This window comes from Talpa europaea, assembly GCF_964194135.1.
Source record: "Talpa europaea genome assembly, chromosome: 5".
Classification (NCBI taxonomy): domain Eukaryota; kingdom Metazoa; phylum Chordata; class Mammalia; order Eulipotyphla; family Talpidae; genus Talpa; species Talpa europaea.
In genome coordinates this window covers 120,602,953-120,622,595 of record NC_140071.1, presented here as the reverse complement: position 1 = coordinate 120,622,595, position 19,643 = coordinate 120,602,953, and the positions used below count along the sequence as shown (strand labels likewise).

The window sequence follows — 19,643 nt, the reverse complement described above, 5'->3', positions numbered from 1 at the left end:
ATTAGACAGACATATGGATAGGTATCTGAGACCCAGGAAGACAAGACTATTAAAATACCAAATCTCATGCTTTTTCTCACCATATCTCACTAGGTATCCTATTGAGCAATTTTTAAGTAAATAAATTATAATTTTTTTAAAGATCATAGTCAGTTGATTAAAATATAGGCAGGTAAGTGTCCACAGAATATTTAACACCATTCTCCTTCCCCTGAATAATGTATTTAACAATAAAGAAGGTCTTCAAAAGCTAGAAGGGAGGCAGGGGGTGGGGCCGATTTAACAGGGCATACTCTGATTATGATGTAATGAGAATAGAAAGAAAAAGCAAGAAGGCAATTTATAAAAACTTTTCTACTTGTAAATTATGAACCACATTCATTGATAGCCCTAAGATCAAAAAGGAAACCAGAGAGGAAGTTGAAATTATGATGAAAGAACTTGAAAAAGAAATATTTCATTATCTAAATTTCTAAGCACAGTGAAAGTTGTTTCCAAGGAAATGTTTTATTTTTTATTAAAGAATAAAGAAAAATAGGGCAACCAATTACTCAGCTTAGGAAATAAAGAGGAACAAAGTAAACCAAAAAATTAGTAGGAAGACAATTAATAAAGTTAAAAGCTGAAATTAAAAGGGTATAAGAATGAATAAATAAATCCAAAAGTTGATCTTTGGAAATACCAATAAAATAGATAAAACTATTGCAAGCCCAGTTAAGGAAAAAACAAGATAGCAAAAGAATACAAAACAAAGAAAAAAGAAAATAAATTATAAATAGATGCAAGATAAATTAAAACCACTATGAACTTTCTATAAACAAACCTAGGATAAGGGATTTGAAAATCAAAAAAAAAGGATGATTGCTTAGCAAAATATAAATGTTCAAAATGAACCCCAGGAGCAGGAAAAAAGCTGAAGTTACCAATTACTATAGAATAAACTAGAAAAGCAATTAAAGAATTACCATTGAAAAGGACTCCATAACCAGATGGTTATGCAGCTAACCTTTACAGACTGAATAATAACAATAATTTAAATTATTCAGAGTGAATGAAGACAAATGAACTGAAGCCATGGTATGCTTGCCATCGTGTGAATCCTGAAAGAGGGGGTGCATGCCTGAATACAATTCATGCGTGAGAACTCATGGCTTCATGGGAAGTGAATTGTAGACAAACCATAATACAAAGCTGAGTGTACATGTTGCCCCCAGCGTGGTCCAGGCAGTGCTGGGGGAACGTGGCCCCAAGGGGCACGGGAGACCTTCTGGAAGGTGGTACTTACGTCATCTTTCCAGTATCCTACGCAGAAACTAGGTGTGCAGTAACATTTATTAACGCATCTAAACATTATTTATAACTTAACATTTTGGGTTTGTGCATCATCTTGAGACTAATGAAGTTTATGTCTTTACATGTTGTACACGCCAGGTGCAATGCAGCACAGTAGTGAAGAGAAGGACTCTGAGGTCAGATTTCCTAGATTTGATTCTGAATTTGACCCCTTATTAGCTGCGTGCCCATGAGGAAGGGTCACTTTCTCATCTGCAAGATAGGGATTAGAAAATGCACCTGCCTCAGAGTTGTGTGAAGATAAATGCATAGATTTCTCAGAGTAGTTGTACGACACAGTGTCAATAAGCCAATGAGGGTAATGATTCTGATGATGATATTTATAATGATCACCATTATTAACCTTATTTTTAGGAGATACAGAAAAAGGCTATGGACTTTGATTCAGGCTAGCATATCTCTTAGCTTTGTCACGTAAGCTGTGCAATCTTGGAAAGTCACCAAATTTATTTTTTATTGTGGTAAAGTTATATAACATAACATTTGCCATTTTAACCATTATAGGTGTACAAGTCAGTAGCAATCAGTTAAATTTTGTTCAGATATTATTGTATCTTCAGAACTTTGTCACCATTCCCAAACTGAAATTCTGTGCCCATTAAACAATAATTCAATGGAACTTATTTTAAACATCGTATTACTCCCCATGTGCTTAAAGTAGGAATGCTTGGAGTAGGTTGCTAGAAATAAATGTGGTTGAAACTGAAAAGCCCCAAACACCTCCTAGGGTCACATTACTTTTCACCCTTTGCCTAGGGCTCTGTGGTAGACACTTGAAACCCCCAAGCACTTTGGGTTCCATCCTATGAATTCACATTGGTAGCCGGCAACATTCCGATGCTCACCACTCCCTTTTCTGGTGAAGAGATGTCTTGTTTGTGAACATGAACAGCATATGCAATGTGTTAACTCTTTTCAGATGCCAAGAATGTGCTAGGTACTATTTGCAAGAGATAACTTGCCCATTAGATTTATTGAATAAATTAGGCCAAACACTAACTTGGAAAGGGGGAAGCCAGTATCCATGGAAAATTTATGATTTTGAATACACTTTTTAAAAAAGTGTCCCTTGAAGAAGAAATGTGGTTTCCACTTGTGCATGATTACAAAGTCAAGAATCTAGAGTTAGTGGAAGACAGTTGTTTCTCTGCACCTTTTTCGAATTACACAGAATTGAATTACACCTTTTTTGAATTACACAGAAAAAAATTGGAATAGTAAAAGGAGGCTCAACTTAGGTTAAGAACCTGATAAACTTGAAAGAATCAAAGGAGTGGCGATAATATTTTTCCCAGATTTTTTTTTTATTTTTCCTTTTGCTGTGAATTCCAACTCTGCCTGCTTTCTTCTTCCTTTTCATATGCATTTTAACGTCAGGGGAACATTTTAAGTGAACTTTCCTGCAGTCAAAAATTTTAAGTGCTAAAATGACTTCAGGTCATAGTCTGTGTCAACAAGTGCAAAGGTTGATTTTGGTTTTTTACTTTGTGGTATTTCCTTTCTTTCTGGGTCTTATCCTTCTCGGTGGAGAGGTGGTGACCTCTAAATATGATAGGGGTAATGGTATTTGGATCTATCAACGTGGCTCCTGCTTTGCACACTCATTTGCCCTCTAAGAGCCTGTTTCTTTTTCTAATGTCCTCCACATGTCTGCCCCAGACTGTGAAGTGCTTTGTTCCTGGGGTCAGCCCTACCTAGTAAATCGTCATCTTAACTCAAGGCCCTATAAAAACACGTGTGAAATGCATGCTTAGTTGAAGCTTGAAGGATGCAGAGATGAAGCAGACCATGGCAGGTTGACTTCTGCTTAGTTAGCCTCCCAAGCCTCAGGTTGGCAGAGCCAGAGAAGGGCCTGATTGGAAGTTCTAACCAAAGTCTGACAGTTTTAAACCATGAGCCACAACATAAGTGTGATGGCTGTTTTACTCTTAGTTGTGGATGACGTGGAAGTATAAACTATGTTTCTACAGTAGTTCATCTGGCTCAGCAGTTCTTAAACTGGGTTTTTTGAAATATAAAAGGTTTCTGATGAAAGAAGTGTTCTAGAGTCCAATAAGTTAGAAATTCCTCGAAACTTTTAGTCTAAGCATTATGAACTCCCTGTAGGGGGATTTTCTGCAGTAGCTCCCACGTTTTATTTGATCCAGAACCCCCTAGGACATGTACACTAGGACCAGGATTCTCAAACTATTGTGATAAAAAGCAAATGTTGTTGTTGGGTTTTGAAAATTTTATTATTGTGGTAAAATGTACCTAACTTAAAATTTACCATTTTAACTGTTTTGGGTACACAATTCACTGGCAGTAAGTACACTAACAATATTGTTGCAGTCATCACCACTGTCCATTTTTAGAGCTTTTTCATCATCCCAAACTGAAACTCTGTACCCCTTAAACAGTCACTTGCCATTCTCCCCAATCTCTCTTAACATTCATTCTACTTTCTGTCTCTATGGATTTTCCTATTCTAGGTACCTCCTGTAAGTGAAATCATCTAAAAAAAAATACTATTTATTCTAGTATTTATCCACTAGTTTATTTCACTTATGTCTTCAAGGTAGCCTGTGTCAGAATTTCCTTCCTTTTTAAAGCCAGATAATAGTACAATATATATAAATATTACTTCATCTGTAAGATCTGTTCATCTGTTGCTTATCCATCTTGCTTATCCATTGCTGATGGACAGAGAGTTTGGTTTATTTCCACCTTTTGATTACTGTGAATGTAACACTGGGTTACAAGTAGCTGTTGGAGTCCTGGCTTTCAGTTCTTCTGATTATATACCCAGAAGTAGAATGCTGTATCATATTATAATTCTGTGTTTAACATTTTAAGGAACTGCCAAACTAGTCCCACAGAAGCTGTGCCATTTTACAGTCCCACCAGCAATGTAAAAGTGTACCCAGTTTTTCAACATCCTCACCAACACTTGAATACTTAATATTTTCTGTGTGTGTGTGTTTTAATAGCCATTCTACTGGGTGTAAAATGTAGCTCATTGTGATTTTGATTTGTGTTTTGATGTTGTCTGTTTAATTTCCACTGTTAAGTGGTCCTACTGCCACTAAATACCCAGTTCACACATGTGCAGGTTGGACAATATCCAAAATGAGGTGTATAGCCTGTTAAATTAGATATGTCCATTAATGACATATTTGGAGGTGATGTGAATACCAAGTTATTACAGTTATTAACAATACCATGTTATTGCACTTCTGCATTTGTCTCATCTTGGGCCAGTAACTGAGCCATGATAGACCATGGTCCCCAACTTGACTACCCTTGCTCTGAGAAATGCTGAAGTCCATGTGAGAGTACTGTTGGTAGATGGGTTGACAGTATATTCTGATAGATGGGTTGAGCAGCTGTATTCTCACATATTTATGTTATTTCTCATTCAATTCCCAAAATTCAATTAATGAATTATGCTAGAAATCAGGAAAGGTAGCATAATAATGCTTATATTGAGGTTTAGAATTAGTCTGTGTTAGTTTAGTAGTAGTTTGGTAATTTTTTTTAGAGGGCTAGAGGCCTTGCAATCTATAGAGTCTTTCTGCCAGGCTGGAATTCCAGTTCTCTGAGATAGCCCATAAGTGGCCTTGAATGTCAAGTTCTTTAGAGGAGAAGCAACTGCTATGTAGACTGTCAGGAGTCGTGAATCCAGAAAGACAGAGAAAATCAATGTGCCAGAGCCAACAGTGTTTGGGGTTGGGCACTCTATTCCCCTCAGGTCCTGAGGGAAGACTAGTTTCCAACTGCTACAGTGGGCAAGATAGTGCTGGGCAAAGCTTTTCCCACAGAGATAGTTAAGTAACTTATGCTTACTTCATTCTGTGGTTGGTCCCCTTTGGCCCCAAGCCTGTTGACTCTGGGAAATTGAGGCAGCATTACAGCTCAGGGCATAGATGCTTTCAAAAGAACATCTCTTAAGGGAAATTCAATTTGACCAGTTATATTGAGAATGCTAAAAGTGATAGTAGTAATTCTGTATTCTATTCCAGAATGTGGAGAGAAAAATCCACATCTAGTCCACTTTTGTGAATACAGCCAGTGTTGCTGGTTTTGTCTGCCCTGGGCCCCCTTCCTAGGGAATTGTGCTCTCCTTCTTTTGGAAACTCTTCTGCCCTTGCTCCTCCCTCATCACTGGGTGAAAGGATTCATAGTCTGCTTTACCCTATCTCATTAGTCATGCAGGGAGGAACCTAATCCTAGCAGGCCAATAAGGGTCTTGTCCTTTTCCTGGGATTTTTTTCCCCCCAAACTGCAAGTAAAAAAGGGAACCACAACCTTTGTGTATGAACTTAGGAACTAGGGGATCCGTGGAGGAAATCTGTGTGCAGTGAAGGCATATAAGCCAACATGCAGGGGGAGCAGACAAGAGATAAAGCAATTCCAGCTTCCAAATGCACAAGGCCCAGTTTCCAGTTGTTTCAAAGGCTCAGCTGCTTCTTCACCTGCACCCTGCACCCCACACCCCCATGACTGGGATGTCCTGGCTTTGTGGTCCAATAAATGCCTATTTCACCTGGAATTTTCTCACTTGCAAACAAGAGTCCCAGCCCTTACCATGACCCCTTCCTGCACAAAGCGCTTAGCACGTTGCCTTTCGTGCAGTAAGTACGCACGAAATATCTTTGAATAATTTTCAAATTAAAGTGAATACAGCAGAACTGCTGACTGTTTGATCTTTACTCTGGCACACATTCTGTATTGTGCCCATTGCTGAAGAAAGGTTAATAGATTGTTTTACCTGCTTAAAATACCCAATTTTTATTTTTTTTAAAGTGTTTGTTTTTTACAGTTTATTCTTTTGTCTGTATGTGTTTATTTTTTTCTCTACCACCATCCCTTAGATCCCCTTGGGCCTTTTCCTTTCCCTGCTCTTAACCTCAGAGTCCTCAGAATATTTATTGATGTCTGTCAGCTTTTGAAAGTGTTGAGTTATTTTTAAGTTGCTAATAGAGAAACGTTATTTTATTCTAATTTTGTATTGAGATAATGCTGGCTTACATCAGTGTTTGTATTTTGAAAGTACAGCGTCCCGCCTTCCTCTACTGTTCCTGCAGTGCACCCACAGTCCATGGTACGCCCTCCCCACTTTGTTCTCATCCCTCCTCCTCGCCCTCTGTGTGCCTCAGTTGTGCAGTCAACTTTCAATGGTCAGTTTTTGTGTTTGACTTTATCTGAGCCTCTGTATAGTTTCTCTACATGCCACACATAAGTGACACCATCCAGTATTTGTCTTTCTCCTTCTAACTTCTTTCCCTTAGCATAACCCCCTCCAGATCCACCCATGTTAATCCCGTCCAGCTCCATCCATGTTTGAAAGTGTGTTATGTTGTCAATCTGTCTGTTATATAAATCCCCAATATTTGCTTTAATCTTCCTGATTTTGCTGCACCTAATTCTCTCAAATTCCCTCCATTTTGTTGAAACTGATTGCATAGAGTTTGGAAGGTTACAGAGGTTGGACTAGGTCAAGTGAAGGGATTTAACTTTAGGGGCTACTGACATCTATGTAACGATGGAGAAAAAAGTGAGGGCATGTCAGAGAGTGTGAAGGAACTGAGGAGGCTTATAAAAGCCATTGCAAAGAATGGACCAGGGGCTGGCCAGAGACACCCAGAAGAGTTGCCAAGGGAATCTTTCCAAGGGGACCCAAGAGACCTGCTGAGGCGGGAACTGATAAACGTGTAGTACGTCACACCCAGCAACAAGCACACTTATTTCCAATAGCACCAGGAGCAGAGCTTTAGGGATTTAGGTTGGTCAGTGAATAATACTCCTGTCTTCCTCTCGCAAACTGAAACATAAACACAGGAGTTAGATAGAGATAAAAAACAATCAGCTTTACTTCCCATGAAACATATGTATGAATTTAGAGTGCAGTTGGGGTTTGCTAATCCTCACTCCTGAATTTAAAAAACGTATCCACTCATTCCTGGCAAAGCTGGACAACCACAGGTCTCCCCACAGAGAGAGGCCCCCACCACATGGAAGGGACAGACAGGATGCTAGTGTCCCACTCTTCCATGGGAAGGAAATCCAAACCTGGCTGAGCTGAACACGCTCCGCGCCTTCTCCCAGCCAGTCTAGTGGAGGAAGAGTGAAGGTCAGGGCTCTTATCCTAACTGATGTCTCTCCACGTGGGAACATGAGAAGTGGCCATACCTGACCCCTCCTCAAGTCAAGATGAGATGGTTGGGTTAGTTGCCAAGGCTCATTTCCAAGGCTCACTATACCAACTTGCTCCTTGACAGAAAGACAAAGGTGTGGGGGTTTTGAAGATGCAATCAGTTGAATAGTTGAATCGTCACACTGGTCTATACCAGATCATGAAGGAATTAAGAAATAAGTGGAGAGGAGGGTGGACTGAGAGAAAAAGACAGAGTCTGGAGATGAAAGGGTAGGAATGAAAAATTTGTAAGGAGGTAAGGGAGAAGGTCAAAGGCCAAAGAGTAGCATGTCAGAGTTCGGAATTCCATGGGGGCAACTATGGGGAATAATTATGATCCTGAAATGGACTATTATAATGGAGGGAGTCAAAGATCTGTAAAAGCCAGGTTGTTAAACAGCTTGTCCATGTAGAATTTAGAGTTACCTAGAATGTTTACTATATAAGTGCCAAGCATGGTGCCAAAGTCTTCCATGATTGTGACAGAAAAATGAGCAGGGTAGAAGGTCATTATGGTGAACAACTGATGGTTCAAATCTCAAATGAATGAATATTGCTCAGGAAGGCCATAATACCCATGGTTTGGGAGAGGTAAGAGAGTTCTAGGATAAGCAGAGTGCCATATTTCTCTTTGCCTGCAAATTTCCTGAAAGAAATGATCGACCTTCCTTGGACCCACCATGCCGTATCTTACAATCTTTTCTCTGTTCAACTTCCCCAAATTGTCACTTTGTATTTTCTCCATTATTGTTATTCTTTATTGACTTCTTAACTTCCTAAAATGTGATTTTTATCCTGTCATTCCATTGAAATCCCCCCCAAAGTCAATAATGTCCACCTAATCAGAAAATCCATTTATTGATGACTTAATAGTTTTCATCCTAATAGAAAAAAGTATCATAATGGAAAACATTTCTTGTACCAACCACTGTTTATTCCAAATACTTATAGATATTTTCTTACCTAACTCCACACATTAGCCTATGATATTATGAGCTTCCCCATTTGGTCATTCATTCATTCATTAATTCCATGCATATTTATCGAGTGCTTATTTTTTGTATACCAGAGATTGTTTTAGGTAACACCCAGGTAAGATTAAGAGCAGTGTAGAGGCCCTGGCAGGTACCTGCCTGGCATGGTTGGGGACCAGCCAGGAGTTGCGAGTGGCTGCCAGAAGAGTAAGTAAGATAGAAATGGGATAGGAGAGGTCGTAGGCAGGAGATCCTGTTGGGCCTTGTAGGCTGTTGTTAAGGACTTGAGCTTTTAGAATAGAAAACCAAGGTAGTCTCCAAGGTTATATGTTCTGTGAGTGGGAGAGCGGGATCCTGGGTGTGATGCTGCAGCAGTTGGCATTGGACACACAGAGCTTCCTGAAGGGTACCCTCATTTGGCTCCCCTGGCCATCTTGCCTCTTCTGCTCTCATTTGCTTCTCTTCAGGCTCGGGGTTTTCCCCCTCCTCACATCCTCACATTCTGAATAACCCTGTTTTATGTCCCCTTATCCTGTGATCTCTCCTGGCACTACCATACTCTCTCCTATTCTTGCCGGGACCACATCCCAGTTACTTCCAAATCTACATGCTCCACCAGGTGGTCACTTCTGAGCTCCAGACCCTAATATAAGCTCCCAATGAGCTGTGGCCTCTCTATAGAGAATGTTCCAGATTTAGCTTCTTATCTCCATTTCCTATATTCTTCAGAAGATCTCAATGGCTAAAAACCTCAGCCTCACCCTAAACCTCCTCCTTGTTCTTGTCTTCAACTTCCAAATCCACTTGTCTACCAAGTCCTGAGGGATGCTCACATCCTCTCCTCTTCTCCTCTTACTGATTTTGTGTTGGTCCAGGCTTTACAAGTCTTTTCATGAGTTTTTGTAACTTTTAAATGGACCTTTTCCTGCACCCAGTGGATCTCTCCCACATCCTCCAGACATATTCTCCTAAAAGAAAGATGTGATCGCAGGCCTCTCCATCCTCATCAACTGGCCTAGATCCTCCACTGCCTATAGAAAAGTCCAAATCTTCAAGCTTCCCTCTCATTTCTTCCCTTCCCCAACCTTTCATTCTTTCTCTGCGGTCCATTATATTTCTGTTCATTTCACATTCATAAAATTTTTCCTGCTCCTTCAAGCTGCCACCTTTAGGGTCAACCTCCCCAGAACTCCCTGGGGCAGAAAAAGTCACTCTCGCCTCTCTGTGGAAGGCGCGGTATCCTCATTAAGTGCTTCCAGCAAACACAAACACATTCAAAGTCTGCAGAGTGCCGATTGTTGCTGGACATCAGCCAATTACCAGAGGTTGGCTGAAACCCTGCAGGCTGAAGGAGCAACCGTGAATACGCAGCAGGTACAGGAAATCCCCAAATTCTATTAATTGTGGGGTTAGTTCCTGGAAAAACTTTGGTAATGTATTCCTCACCTTCTGAATTTCATAAATGCAATTCTGTTAAAGAGAGTTTGTTTGTTTCAAATGAGAAAACCTAATAAAAACCATGTTTAAAGGGGAAAAAAAACCTTCTAGGTAGAAAGAAAAATAACCATTGTTACTGTTTTACAAAAGGATCTGGGTGTATACCTGAGAATATACTTGATATACTTGAAAATGTTTTTGAGTTAGCCTAATCCTCATTAAGATACTTGAAGCAAATATTTGTCATAGAAAGTATATTAAAATAATAAATTCACTAGATATAACCCCAGCTTACTTTTTGTTATCCCCACTTTATTTCTAGAAACTGAATGTTATATAGATGCTTTAAATACCTAGCAGTATATCTAGGTTCATCTGAAACCAAATGAGCATAACCTTCATTTTCTAGGAACTCCAAATCTATCATCATGTTGGCCTTTCCCCACTTACCCTAAAGAAAATAAGGCCAGGGAGCTGAGCAGAGGAGGGGGCTTCTCACTAGCAGTCTGGGTTTCCTTAGAAACCACTCAGTGTGCAGTGCCTTCCTCAGAGCCAGAAAGCCAGATCAAGAAAGCGAGACAGGGCCTCCACTGGTGGCGCAGGCAGTTAAGCGCCACACTGTGAAGCTGCGTACAACTTCTGAAGTTTCGGTTTGATCCAGGCCAGCAGGGGAGGGTCCCACATGGCGAGCAGACCTCTTCTATCTTGCCCACTGCTCCCCTCAGCAGTGTATTTCTTCAGTCTGCCTGTTCTGCTCCCCGTTCTGTCTATGGTGAATCCTCTCACCCTCCCGCACATCTGGCCTGTACCCCGGTTCTTGTATAAATAAATCTTTAAAAAAAAAAAAAAAGAAAAAGAAAAGAAAAGAGAGACACTCTCTTTCCCACTGGAAGAAACCACTTGAGAAAGGGAAGGTAGCAAGCAAGCCGTCCTTGCTAGCTTTCCGAAGACAGTGTCAGAAGGCTGTAATGGCAGTCTGGTGCCTCAGGGGCAGCACTAGCAGGAATGACTCAGCCGCCCTTTTCCCTCCCAGTCCCTGGCACTGGCTTGGGGTAGGGAAACTCCTATGATCTCTGGATTCCTCCAGCTGACTGCAGCCAGGGGGGACATGTTCCTTGCATTTCTGCAAATGTCTTCCTACTGCAAGGCTCTCTGCTTTGCAGTTAGCTTCCATAATGTAATTAGTATTCCCCTTCAGGTACGGTTTGGATTAAGTAGGCTTTTCTGGCCTAAACTGGAAGTCATCATGCAAGGGTGGTTTGGGTAGGGTAATTATAAAGGATGACTTACAAGCAGCGATCTTCCAAATGAACTTTGGGTACACAATTTGTGTATAAGTTTGAGGCTGCCTAAATGAAAATGCCAAGTTGACTGATAATAACAAACTAAATAATAATTTCAGCAACTGCCTCCCCTCCACCCCTTTTTTTACCATCTGCCATGTAACTGGCAAGGGCTATAAATATTTTTATGGATGGACAGACTGTACTTACCTTCCACTATCCTCTTGACCTAAGTGATAAGAATGTCATTATAATCCTATGTGATGAATGCCAAGAAGGCGCCTTCTACTGACTTTTTTATGTATATAGATCTTCCACAATTCTGACATCCTTATGAGGTTATAGAATCCTCCTCTTGATTAGAAATTCAAGAGTCAGAAATGCTTCCAAGGTTACACAGCTAGTAAATGAAGGAGGCTGGGATTCTAAATGGAGTCATTATGATTCCAAGATTGTTGAGCTGCATTCCTTGATGAACAGTTGACCCTTGAACAATATGGGTTGGAGCTGCTTGGGTCCACTTAGACCTAGAGTTTTTTCTCTCTGCAGGATCCACATTCACAGATTCAGCCAACAATGGGTGTAGGTTGGTTGAATGCTGCTCAAATCCAGGTGTGCAGAGACTGAGGAAATGGAGGACCAACTATAAGTAGGCCCCCTTAGAGGGGAGGTATAAGCATCCCTGACCCCCCCCCAAGTTGTTCAAGGGTCAGCTATATTTGTTCTTTTATTTCCTTTGTCTAATTCGAAGTCAGACCTCTGCTTACGTGTATATTGAAAAATCCAGATAATTGATAGATCATGAAAATTAACCCTAAAGATAAAAACTGTTGATAGAATTCCTTACCATATCTTCTACTAGCATGTCATCTCCTTGAGGATAAGGAAGCTTGATTTTAAAAAAATTGTTGTAAGTAACTAGAATGTAGTATTTAATTTCTTGTAAATAGCTCAAGTTCTGCTATGCTAAGCCAGAAAAATTGCTCTACTCTAGGGATAGAAAGTGTCCTGGATTGTTCCTTCACCTTGACTTTGGAGCAAGAAGAGAAGGTAGCAAAGTTTAAGGACTTCTTCAGAGAAGAGAACCCTGAAGGGTGGAAACCTCAGGCCTCAACTTGGGCCCCTGGGGAATGTTTACCTACAGAGAGCAGGCCCACAAATTAATGAAATGGGAAACCACTGGACAAGGAAGAAGGAGGAGCTAAGGCATGGTAGTTACAAAAAGAGCAGTATAAAGCCACATATTTATATTAGCCTAGCACAAAATGGACTCTTTTAGGAACTTTATGTTGTACATCTGTGGTGAATTGAGACTCATGTTACAGTACTTTCCACTTGGCCAGAAACGGTAACTTTCCATCAGTAGCGCTTGAGCGTACCTCAGTGACTGCAATAGTTGTCTCTGAGGTGACCATTATTTTTCCTTGAATTTTATGAAATTGGTTGTGCCAGTGTAATCATAACCCTATGTCGTTGAATATAGTTTTGCAATTTTAGAAACCTTTTCTCCAAACAATTTTTGGAAAATTTTCAAATATACAGAAAATTTAAAAGATTGCACAGTGAGTACCTGCCATTCACCTCAAACCAGGCCAGTGGACTATAACCTGAGGCCCAAACCCAGGCCAATGCCCACCTTTAGGTTACAGGAACGCAGATGCTGCCATCAATTTATACATTGTCTGCTGAGATGGCAGAGTTGAGTCATTTTTTTAAATATTTTTTGAGTTAACATTGGTTTACATTATTGCTTCCATCATAGATGTTTAGGGTCCCTCCTTCAGAGTGGACCCCAAGGTCCACCAGCGCAGACCCTGTGCTCCCTCCCTTCTTTGTTCTTGTTCAGTCATTTTTATAGAGACAACCTTAGGCCCACGATGAAGCCGCATTTACTATCTGGCCCCTTTACAGAAAAAGTTTGTGAACCCTTTGTTTATTCTCTCTCTCTCTCATTCTCTCTCTCTCTCTCTCTCTCTCTCTCTCTCTCTCTCTCTCTCTCTCTCACACACACACACACACACAATATTTTTATGAAACATTTAAAAACATCCCTGAATAATTCATACTGTGCTTAAAAAATGATGGCATGCTCTCATGTTACCACATATCATTATCATGCCTAAGAAAATTAACATTCATTCAATACTCTCCAAGATACAGTTCATATTAAAACTTACAACCTTAGTTATTCTTCCTTTTCCAGTCTGGGATGTAATCAGAAGTCATACATTGCATTTGGTCATCATGTCACTTTACTCTCCGTTTTTTTCTTCTTTCATGATGCTGACTTTTTAAAACAGTTCTTTAAAAACATCTTCCAAAGCATTACTGACTCTTAATGGGTTTGTAACGCCACGTTAGTAAGAGCTAAATATAACGGTCATTGTCATAAATCAGTGTCTCCCACGTACCCTCCCTGCATGGCGAGGCGCTGCCTGGCTTCTGAAGCTAAGACACTAAGATGTGCGTTTTGCTAGGAATTATAAAAGCTCAATGTGAAAAGCAAGCAGATGGGAATTTGCAGGATGCGTTTTATGTAATTAAAGGCACCAGTCCCTCTTGCTTGCTCCGGACGCTGCCCCTTTTAGCTCTTGGCTGGGGGTGTCTTCCTTCTGGCTTTTCTCCTGCCTGGGGTCTGGCTCCCCTCCAGCACCATTAGGTTGCAGCAAGGAGCTGGAAGTTATTTAAATCTCTCAGCTCAAATTGTTCTGCCTGGCTGGCAACAGACTTTTCTGTTTGCTGTCCGTGCGCTGAATATAGCCTGGGCTCGAGGGTGGGCTTGCGCAGCGGAAATGCCTGAGAAGGGCACCCCCTCGTCTTTCTGGAGTCTCAGGGGCCACAGTCGCACACCTTTTATGGAACAACATGGTGGCCCCAGGTCCAGTTCTTTCTTGTGATCCTACATGGTTCCCAGGGAGAGAAATACCCATCTTTTGTTTTCTTCTGGGCAAGAAGTACTCAGGAATCAGGAGCCTACCCAAAAGATGGTCACTGGCCTTAGAGAGGACTAGGACTGATCTGGATGAGCTGCTGTCACTGTTTGGGGTTGCTTTCTTAAACACCAATGGGGCTTGTTTACTGTTTCTGAAATGTGGACTTGCAAGTGAGGGGTGCACTCTTTCTTGAACATGGTGTCTTCAGGAATGTTCAAGGGCTGGAACCAATATTCCCTTTGAAAATCTCAAGCCCAGTAACCAAAGAGGAAGTGTGTGGGGAGGGGGTGAGAAAGAGAGAGAGAGAGAGAGATGGAAGGACAGAGGAGAGGAAGGAAGGAGGGAATCGTGCAGAAAAAGAAAAAGGAAAAAAAGCAATAATTAAAATTGAAATATCAGGAAGGCGGGCCTCCCCGGTGGCGCAGCGGTTGAGCGCTGGGTTGCGAAGCTGCCCGCAGCCTCTGCGGCGCCGGTTCGATCCCCGGCTGCTCCCCAGCCACCGGAGGAGGGTCCCACATGGCGCGCAGACCTCTCCTGCCGCCCGCTGCTCCCCTCAGCAGTGTACTTCGGTCCTTCTGCCTGCTCTGCTCCCCGCTCTGGCTCTGGTGAATTCTCTCACCCTCCCGCGCTTCTGACTCTGCCCAGTGCTTGTATAAACAAAAACAAACAAATAAACAAATAAATAGTAAAAACATGAAAAAAAAAAAAAGAAATATCAGGAAGGCAGAATAAATCACCTAACCCTTGGAGAGCCACAGTAAGGAATTGGCCCTTTCAGATTTCGATTTTTTCTATCTTGTGAAAGTTCTTTGCCTTCTGCCATGTGGAGCCTTTGGGAGATGAACTTGTAATTGTGCTGAAGACAGAACTACACTCTCTGTGCCTCAGCTACTTTTCTGTAAAATAGAGACAATCACAGTACTTACTGCCTGTGGTTTTTTTAGAATACAAGAACGATTTAAGTATGTACACACTTAGAAAACACCAGGCGTGTCATAAATGTCGTGCACCTAAGCTGCAACTGTTTGCTAAAACACCCTGTTTAATTCACCAAAATGTTCTTCTGATATCTAAAGCCTTCAGTGATCTTTAACCTACTTTCTTGATTTAAGACTAGTAAAGTTTTAAAAAGCAAATATTTAAAAAAAAATATTTAGTTGTAAGTTGATTCTCATATTGGCAAAATATTTTCCCAGCATAACTTTATTGTAGCAGCCTTGATATCAATATGTACTTATAATAGTAATAAATTAAGTACTGGCTTTAATTCCACCCCCACCTCCTTTTTTTTCCTAACCAAGCATTATGTAGCAACATACCAAACACCCATAGATGCTTCTCTCATGGGAACTGCTTCTTCAACACTGACAGAAAGAAAAGCAAATTCCAAGGAGAAGGAGCTTTGGGCTTTGCTGTCTCTGGGCAGTGGTGTGGCCCAATTCTGATGCCTGGACACTAAGTAAAGACAAGTTTTGTGAGACTGGGGTAGATCTGAAACTGGCAAGACCAGTGTGGTTGGCATAGCTACATTTGGTGCTAAGTAGATTTGTTTTTGTGATACCAAAATTAACTGAAAAGGTGATTGGAAATGAATCTAAAGCAATCAAATTAGAATAATTGAATTAGAAAAATTGAGACAAAAATCATGTTTTAAAGGAAAGATATATGTAAAATTGGATAATCATTGTGCAAGTAGAAAATCTCCATCCTTTTAAAAAACTCAATATTTTTTTACCCACTTTTTTCTTCCCTTGCTCAAAGTTAACCAATGAAAAACACAGAAGATGGTAAGACCCTAGACATGGAAGGGAAAATTCCAAAGAGAAATTTTGTAACTTAAACACATGCAAAGCTCTTGAAGAAGAGTCTGGCGGGATGTGGATGACATCAAGCTTTGGCCAGCTAGTTGTCAGTCCTCAAGCGGTCTGGTATGTGATGGCACAGGTCACATAGATGATGACACATCTTGCCTGCTGAAAGTATCCAGGTTGTTGGGAAAGAAGATACTCTGGAATGAGCCACCCAATGTAGGGGGAAAGTGAGATTGTAGAGTCTCCTCATTGTCTTCTTGTCTTCTGTCTTGTCCTTCACATTGTCTACCTCCTCAGACCTACAACAATTTGCTTGTGCTGCAGAGCTGGGCATTCATTTTTCAGATTATAGCTCATCTTGCCTTGCATAGCCAGCCTGCCGTGGCCGTCAAGCCGCCTCTGATCACCAACTCCCTTTAGTGTGGGCCTCAGATTTGACACTTGAGCTCCTTAGAGATGCCATGTCGTCTTCTGCCTCCATCTGGCTGGCTGTGTGAACTTGGATGAAGTGTTTGATTGGTCTGTTCCTTAATGCTCACCTGTGAAATGAAAATGTAGTACCAGCCTCCTAAGCTTATAAAGGGATAAATGAGTTAATACATGTAAAGCTCTTCAAAGAATGCTTGGCATATCACAAGGGCTGTATAAAGGCTAGCATTTTATTGCTGTTGCTCTTGTTTCAAGCTAGGGTATATTACTTTTTTATTGCTGCATAAAAAGTTACTATAAACTTAGTGTCTTAAATCAACACCCATTTATTTATTATCTTAGTTTCTGTAGATCAGGAGTATGGACATGGCATGACTGGGTACTTTGCTTAGGATCTCATAGGACTGAAATCAGGGCATTGGGGGGATCCTGTCTAGCTTCTTCCAGGACTCCTCCAGGTGCATGTGGTTGTTGACAGAACGTTTCTCCTTCCAACTACAAAACGTGTGGACAGCACGAACTGAAGTCAGGAACTCTGACTTCATCTTCTTCAAAAATTCCTCTGATTAGAACAAACCCAATCTTTTTTATTTTTAATTCACTAAGAACGACTGGTTAGTAACATAATCATAGAATGATAGCCCATCACATTCATATTCTTCTTGCATGCAAAAGACTCCCTTTGGTGCAGGGGATTCTACAAGGTGTGTACAATAGGGTGCGTATGCTTAAGTGTCATCTTGAAATCCTGCCTACACACTGAGTAATAGGGAAATGCTATCTTGTCTATTCACTTTGTAGAATTGTACTTGAGTGAATATAGGATTTAGTAACCAGATTTTTGTAGCATCTTGCTTAGAGTGCTCAGATAGATTCACATTAATCTGGATCCTGGAACCAGCCTTTATTATTCTTCTATAGTTTTCGCTAGCTGATAGGGCTAATTAGCATTTCAGAAGTCTTAGGAAGAGAACAATTAGAGACTTGTAACTGGTGAACCAGCTGCTAATACCCTGGAGTTTCAAAAGGATGGCCTACAATTTACAATCCCTTCCCAAGCTATGTGGCTAGTAAGTCCTGACTGATGAAGACCAGAGCCTCCTCCTTCAGTGTCAGTTAGTTGTGCCTGTTACTCTGCCACTGCAAAGTGAATTTGTACCTGCCAGAGAATGTTTTCACTTTGAGGATGATCTTTTACATTATTTTCAGAAGGTTTTCTTTTCCCTTCCCAATTAAGTCCAGATATTTTCCTCATTTAATTCAAATTAGGGTACACACAATGGTATTATCAACCAAAACTCACTGACAGAAGATGTATTTTAGAAAATCAATGAAAAAGATAAACTTAATGAAGATGAAACTTAAATAGTAAAACCTGTTTTTTAATATCAATTTTGAACCACATTCTAGACAAAATGACATGTATAAAACTTTGAAGCAATAGGGGAAACCCATTGAGAACTATTCCCCCAAAAGATGCTAAGATTTACTCTATGATATTTTACTTGAGCTTTTATATATATTTGTCGAGGTACAGCGGGAAAAAAGAATTTGGCATGATGGAGGGTTTAGGAGTTTGAGGTATCTGCATATCCAGCATGTCCTAACAAAGTATGATTTTACTATCTATCGAATATGCTATTTAGAGCTGGCTCTCATTGCCTTAATCACTAACATCCTTCCAGTAATTTGGACTATTAAGGAGGAGGTACTTGTTCATAAAGATAACATAAAGTAATGTAGACTTGGATTTCTTTTCCTCCTTCCAGGACAATATCATCTTATTCTTGAGAGGTTGTAAAGAGCTCGGCCTTAAAGAATCTCAACTTTTTGACCCCAGTGACCTACAGGATACATCCAACAGAGTAACAGTCAAGTAAGTAATCCATGATTTATGTTTAAGGGAAACCCATTTATGGTTTGAGTTGCAGTTTTTTGATGATGTTGTATGAGTGCCTAATACAATTAAAATGTGAAGGCAAAAATCAAGCTTTTGAAGCAAAACATGTTGGTCTTCCCTCCATGTACAGCTTTCATTCTGATAGAATGTAAATTTTTGCAATGCAAAAACCATGCCTATTGAGTTAGAATTTTAAAGAGATATAGAAAACTGTTAAGTGAAATTCAAGAGGGAGAGACAAGAGAGGAATTTGTACACAGTGTGTGTGTGTGTGTGTCTTAGAAAAAAGCTCTTATTGGCTCCAATTGGGCATTTGAATAGGTTCTTGGAAGACTGCAAACTAGGTAAACAGATCTGAACTCTGTTTATTATGCAGGAAGGGCAATAGATTATAGTGAAATCTCTTCTTCATTTACATTTGTAACTGTTTTCAGTAATCAGGCTCTTTGAAGGTGGACCATTAGTCATGTGGCTATTGTCAGCTGTGAGCCATGTTTGGGGCTAAAGAATTCTTGGGAAAAAGCATCATGTAAAAGGAAGGCAGTGTGCTTTTCCCTAAAGAAAGAGTTTGTGACCAGGGTGATGAGAAGAAAGGTCTTTATGAAAATAGAGATAATTTTCCTGTAGTTTGGAAGTCCTTTAGATCTACAAACTTCATTTAAAACATTTTCTACTGTAGTCAAACAGTATGTAGTCAAACATGAATATGCCTTAGTAATAAGCTGAACTAGGTGGAGGGAGTCTGTGAACAGGCTATACTTCTTTTGATCATATTTGGATCATTTTATCTTGAAAGGACAGAAAAGAGGGAGAAGACAAAATTCAGAGCTGTTAATTTTATACCATTCGGTGATACTGATTTTTTTTTAATGATGAGGAAAAATAATTGGGAAAAATGGAAACTACTGAAAAAAAATCAACTTAGGAGTTCATATTGGATTTTATGTTTCATGACTTGGAATGAGGGAGAGTCAACCATGATTGATGACCTAAAATCAGTTCTTTATTGTCAATGGGTCATTCTTTATTTCTCATGCAAATAAGGGCAAAAATAAAAGAAAAAAATGTTGATGTTTGAACGTGGAAACTCCACTGAAGATCTCGTTCAAGTCATCACAGGCTCCATTAATTAGTATACCTAAAACTAGCCTCTATAAATCATTGTTTATTTTAGGAAATTATTTCACTGTGGTGACCACACCTGAAGGGAGAAATCTTATATTGTGTAAAAACAAACAAGGGTATAAAATAATGATATATCATTATTTTAAAAATGAAAGAAATTCAGTTCTTGCCTCATCTCACATTCACAGTTCCACCTGGGTGGCAAGTGACCAGGAACAATAGG

At 40.2% G+C, this 19,643-nt stretch overlaps 1 protein-coding gene across 11 annotated transcripts in view; it reads left to right on the top strand.

The window, feature by feature from the left end:
• The window catches only part of LIMCH1 (LIM and calponin homology domains 1), a gene marked incomplete at its 3' end in the record, with an annotated part of 306,641 nt that overhangs the window by 198,608 nt on the left and 88,390 nt on the right, over nucleotides 1-19,643 (top strand). For all 11 annotated transcript variants that reach the window (XM_084233757.1, XM_084233752.1, XM_084233753.1 and 8 more), the window contains exon 4: nucleotides 18,165-18,271. In XM_084233757.1, the coding sequence (XP_084089883.1) occupies nucleotides 18,165-18,271 (107 nt within the window). The remainder of the gene's footprint in view (nucleotides 1-18,164; nucleotides 18,272-19,643) is intronic.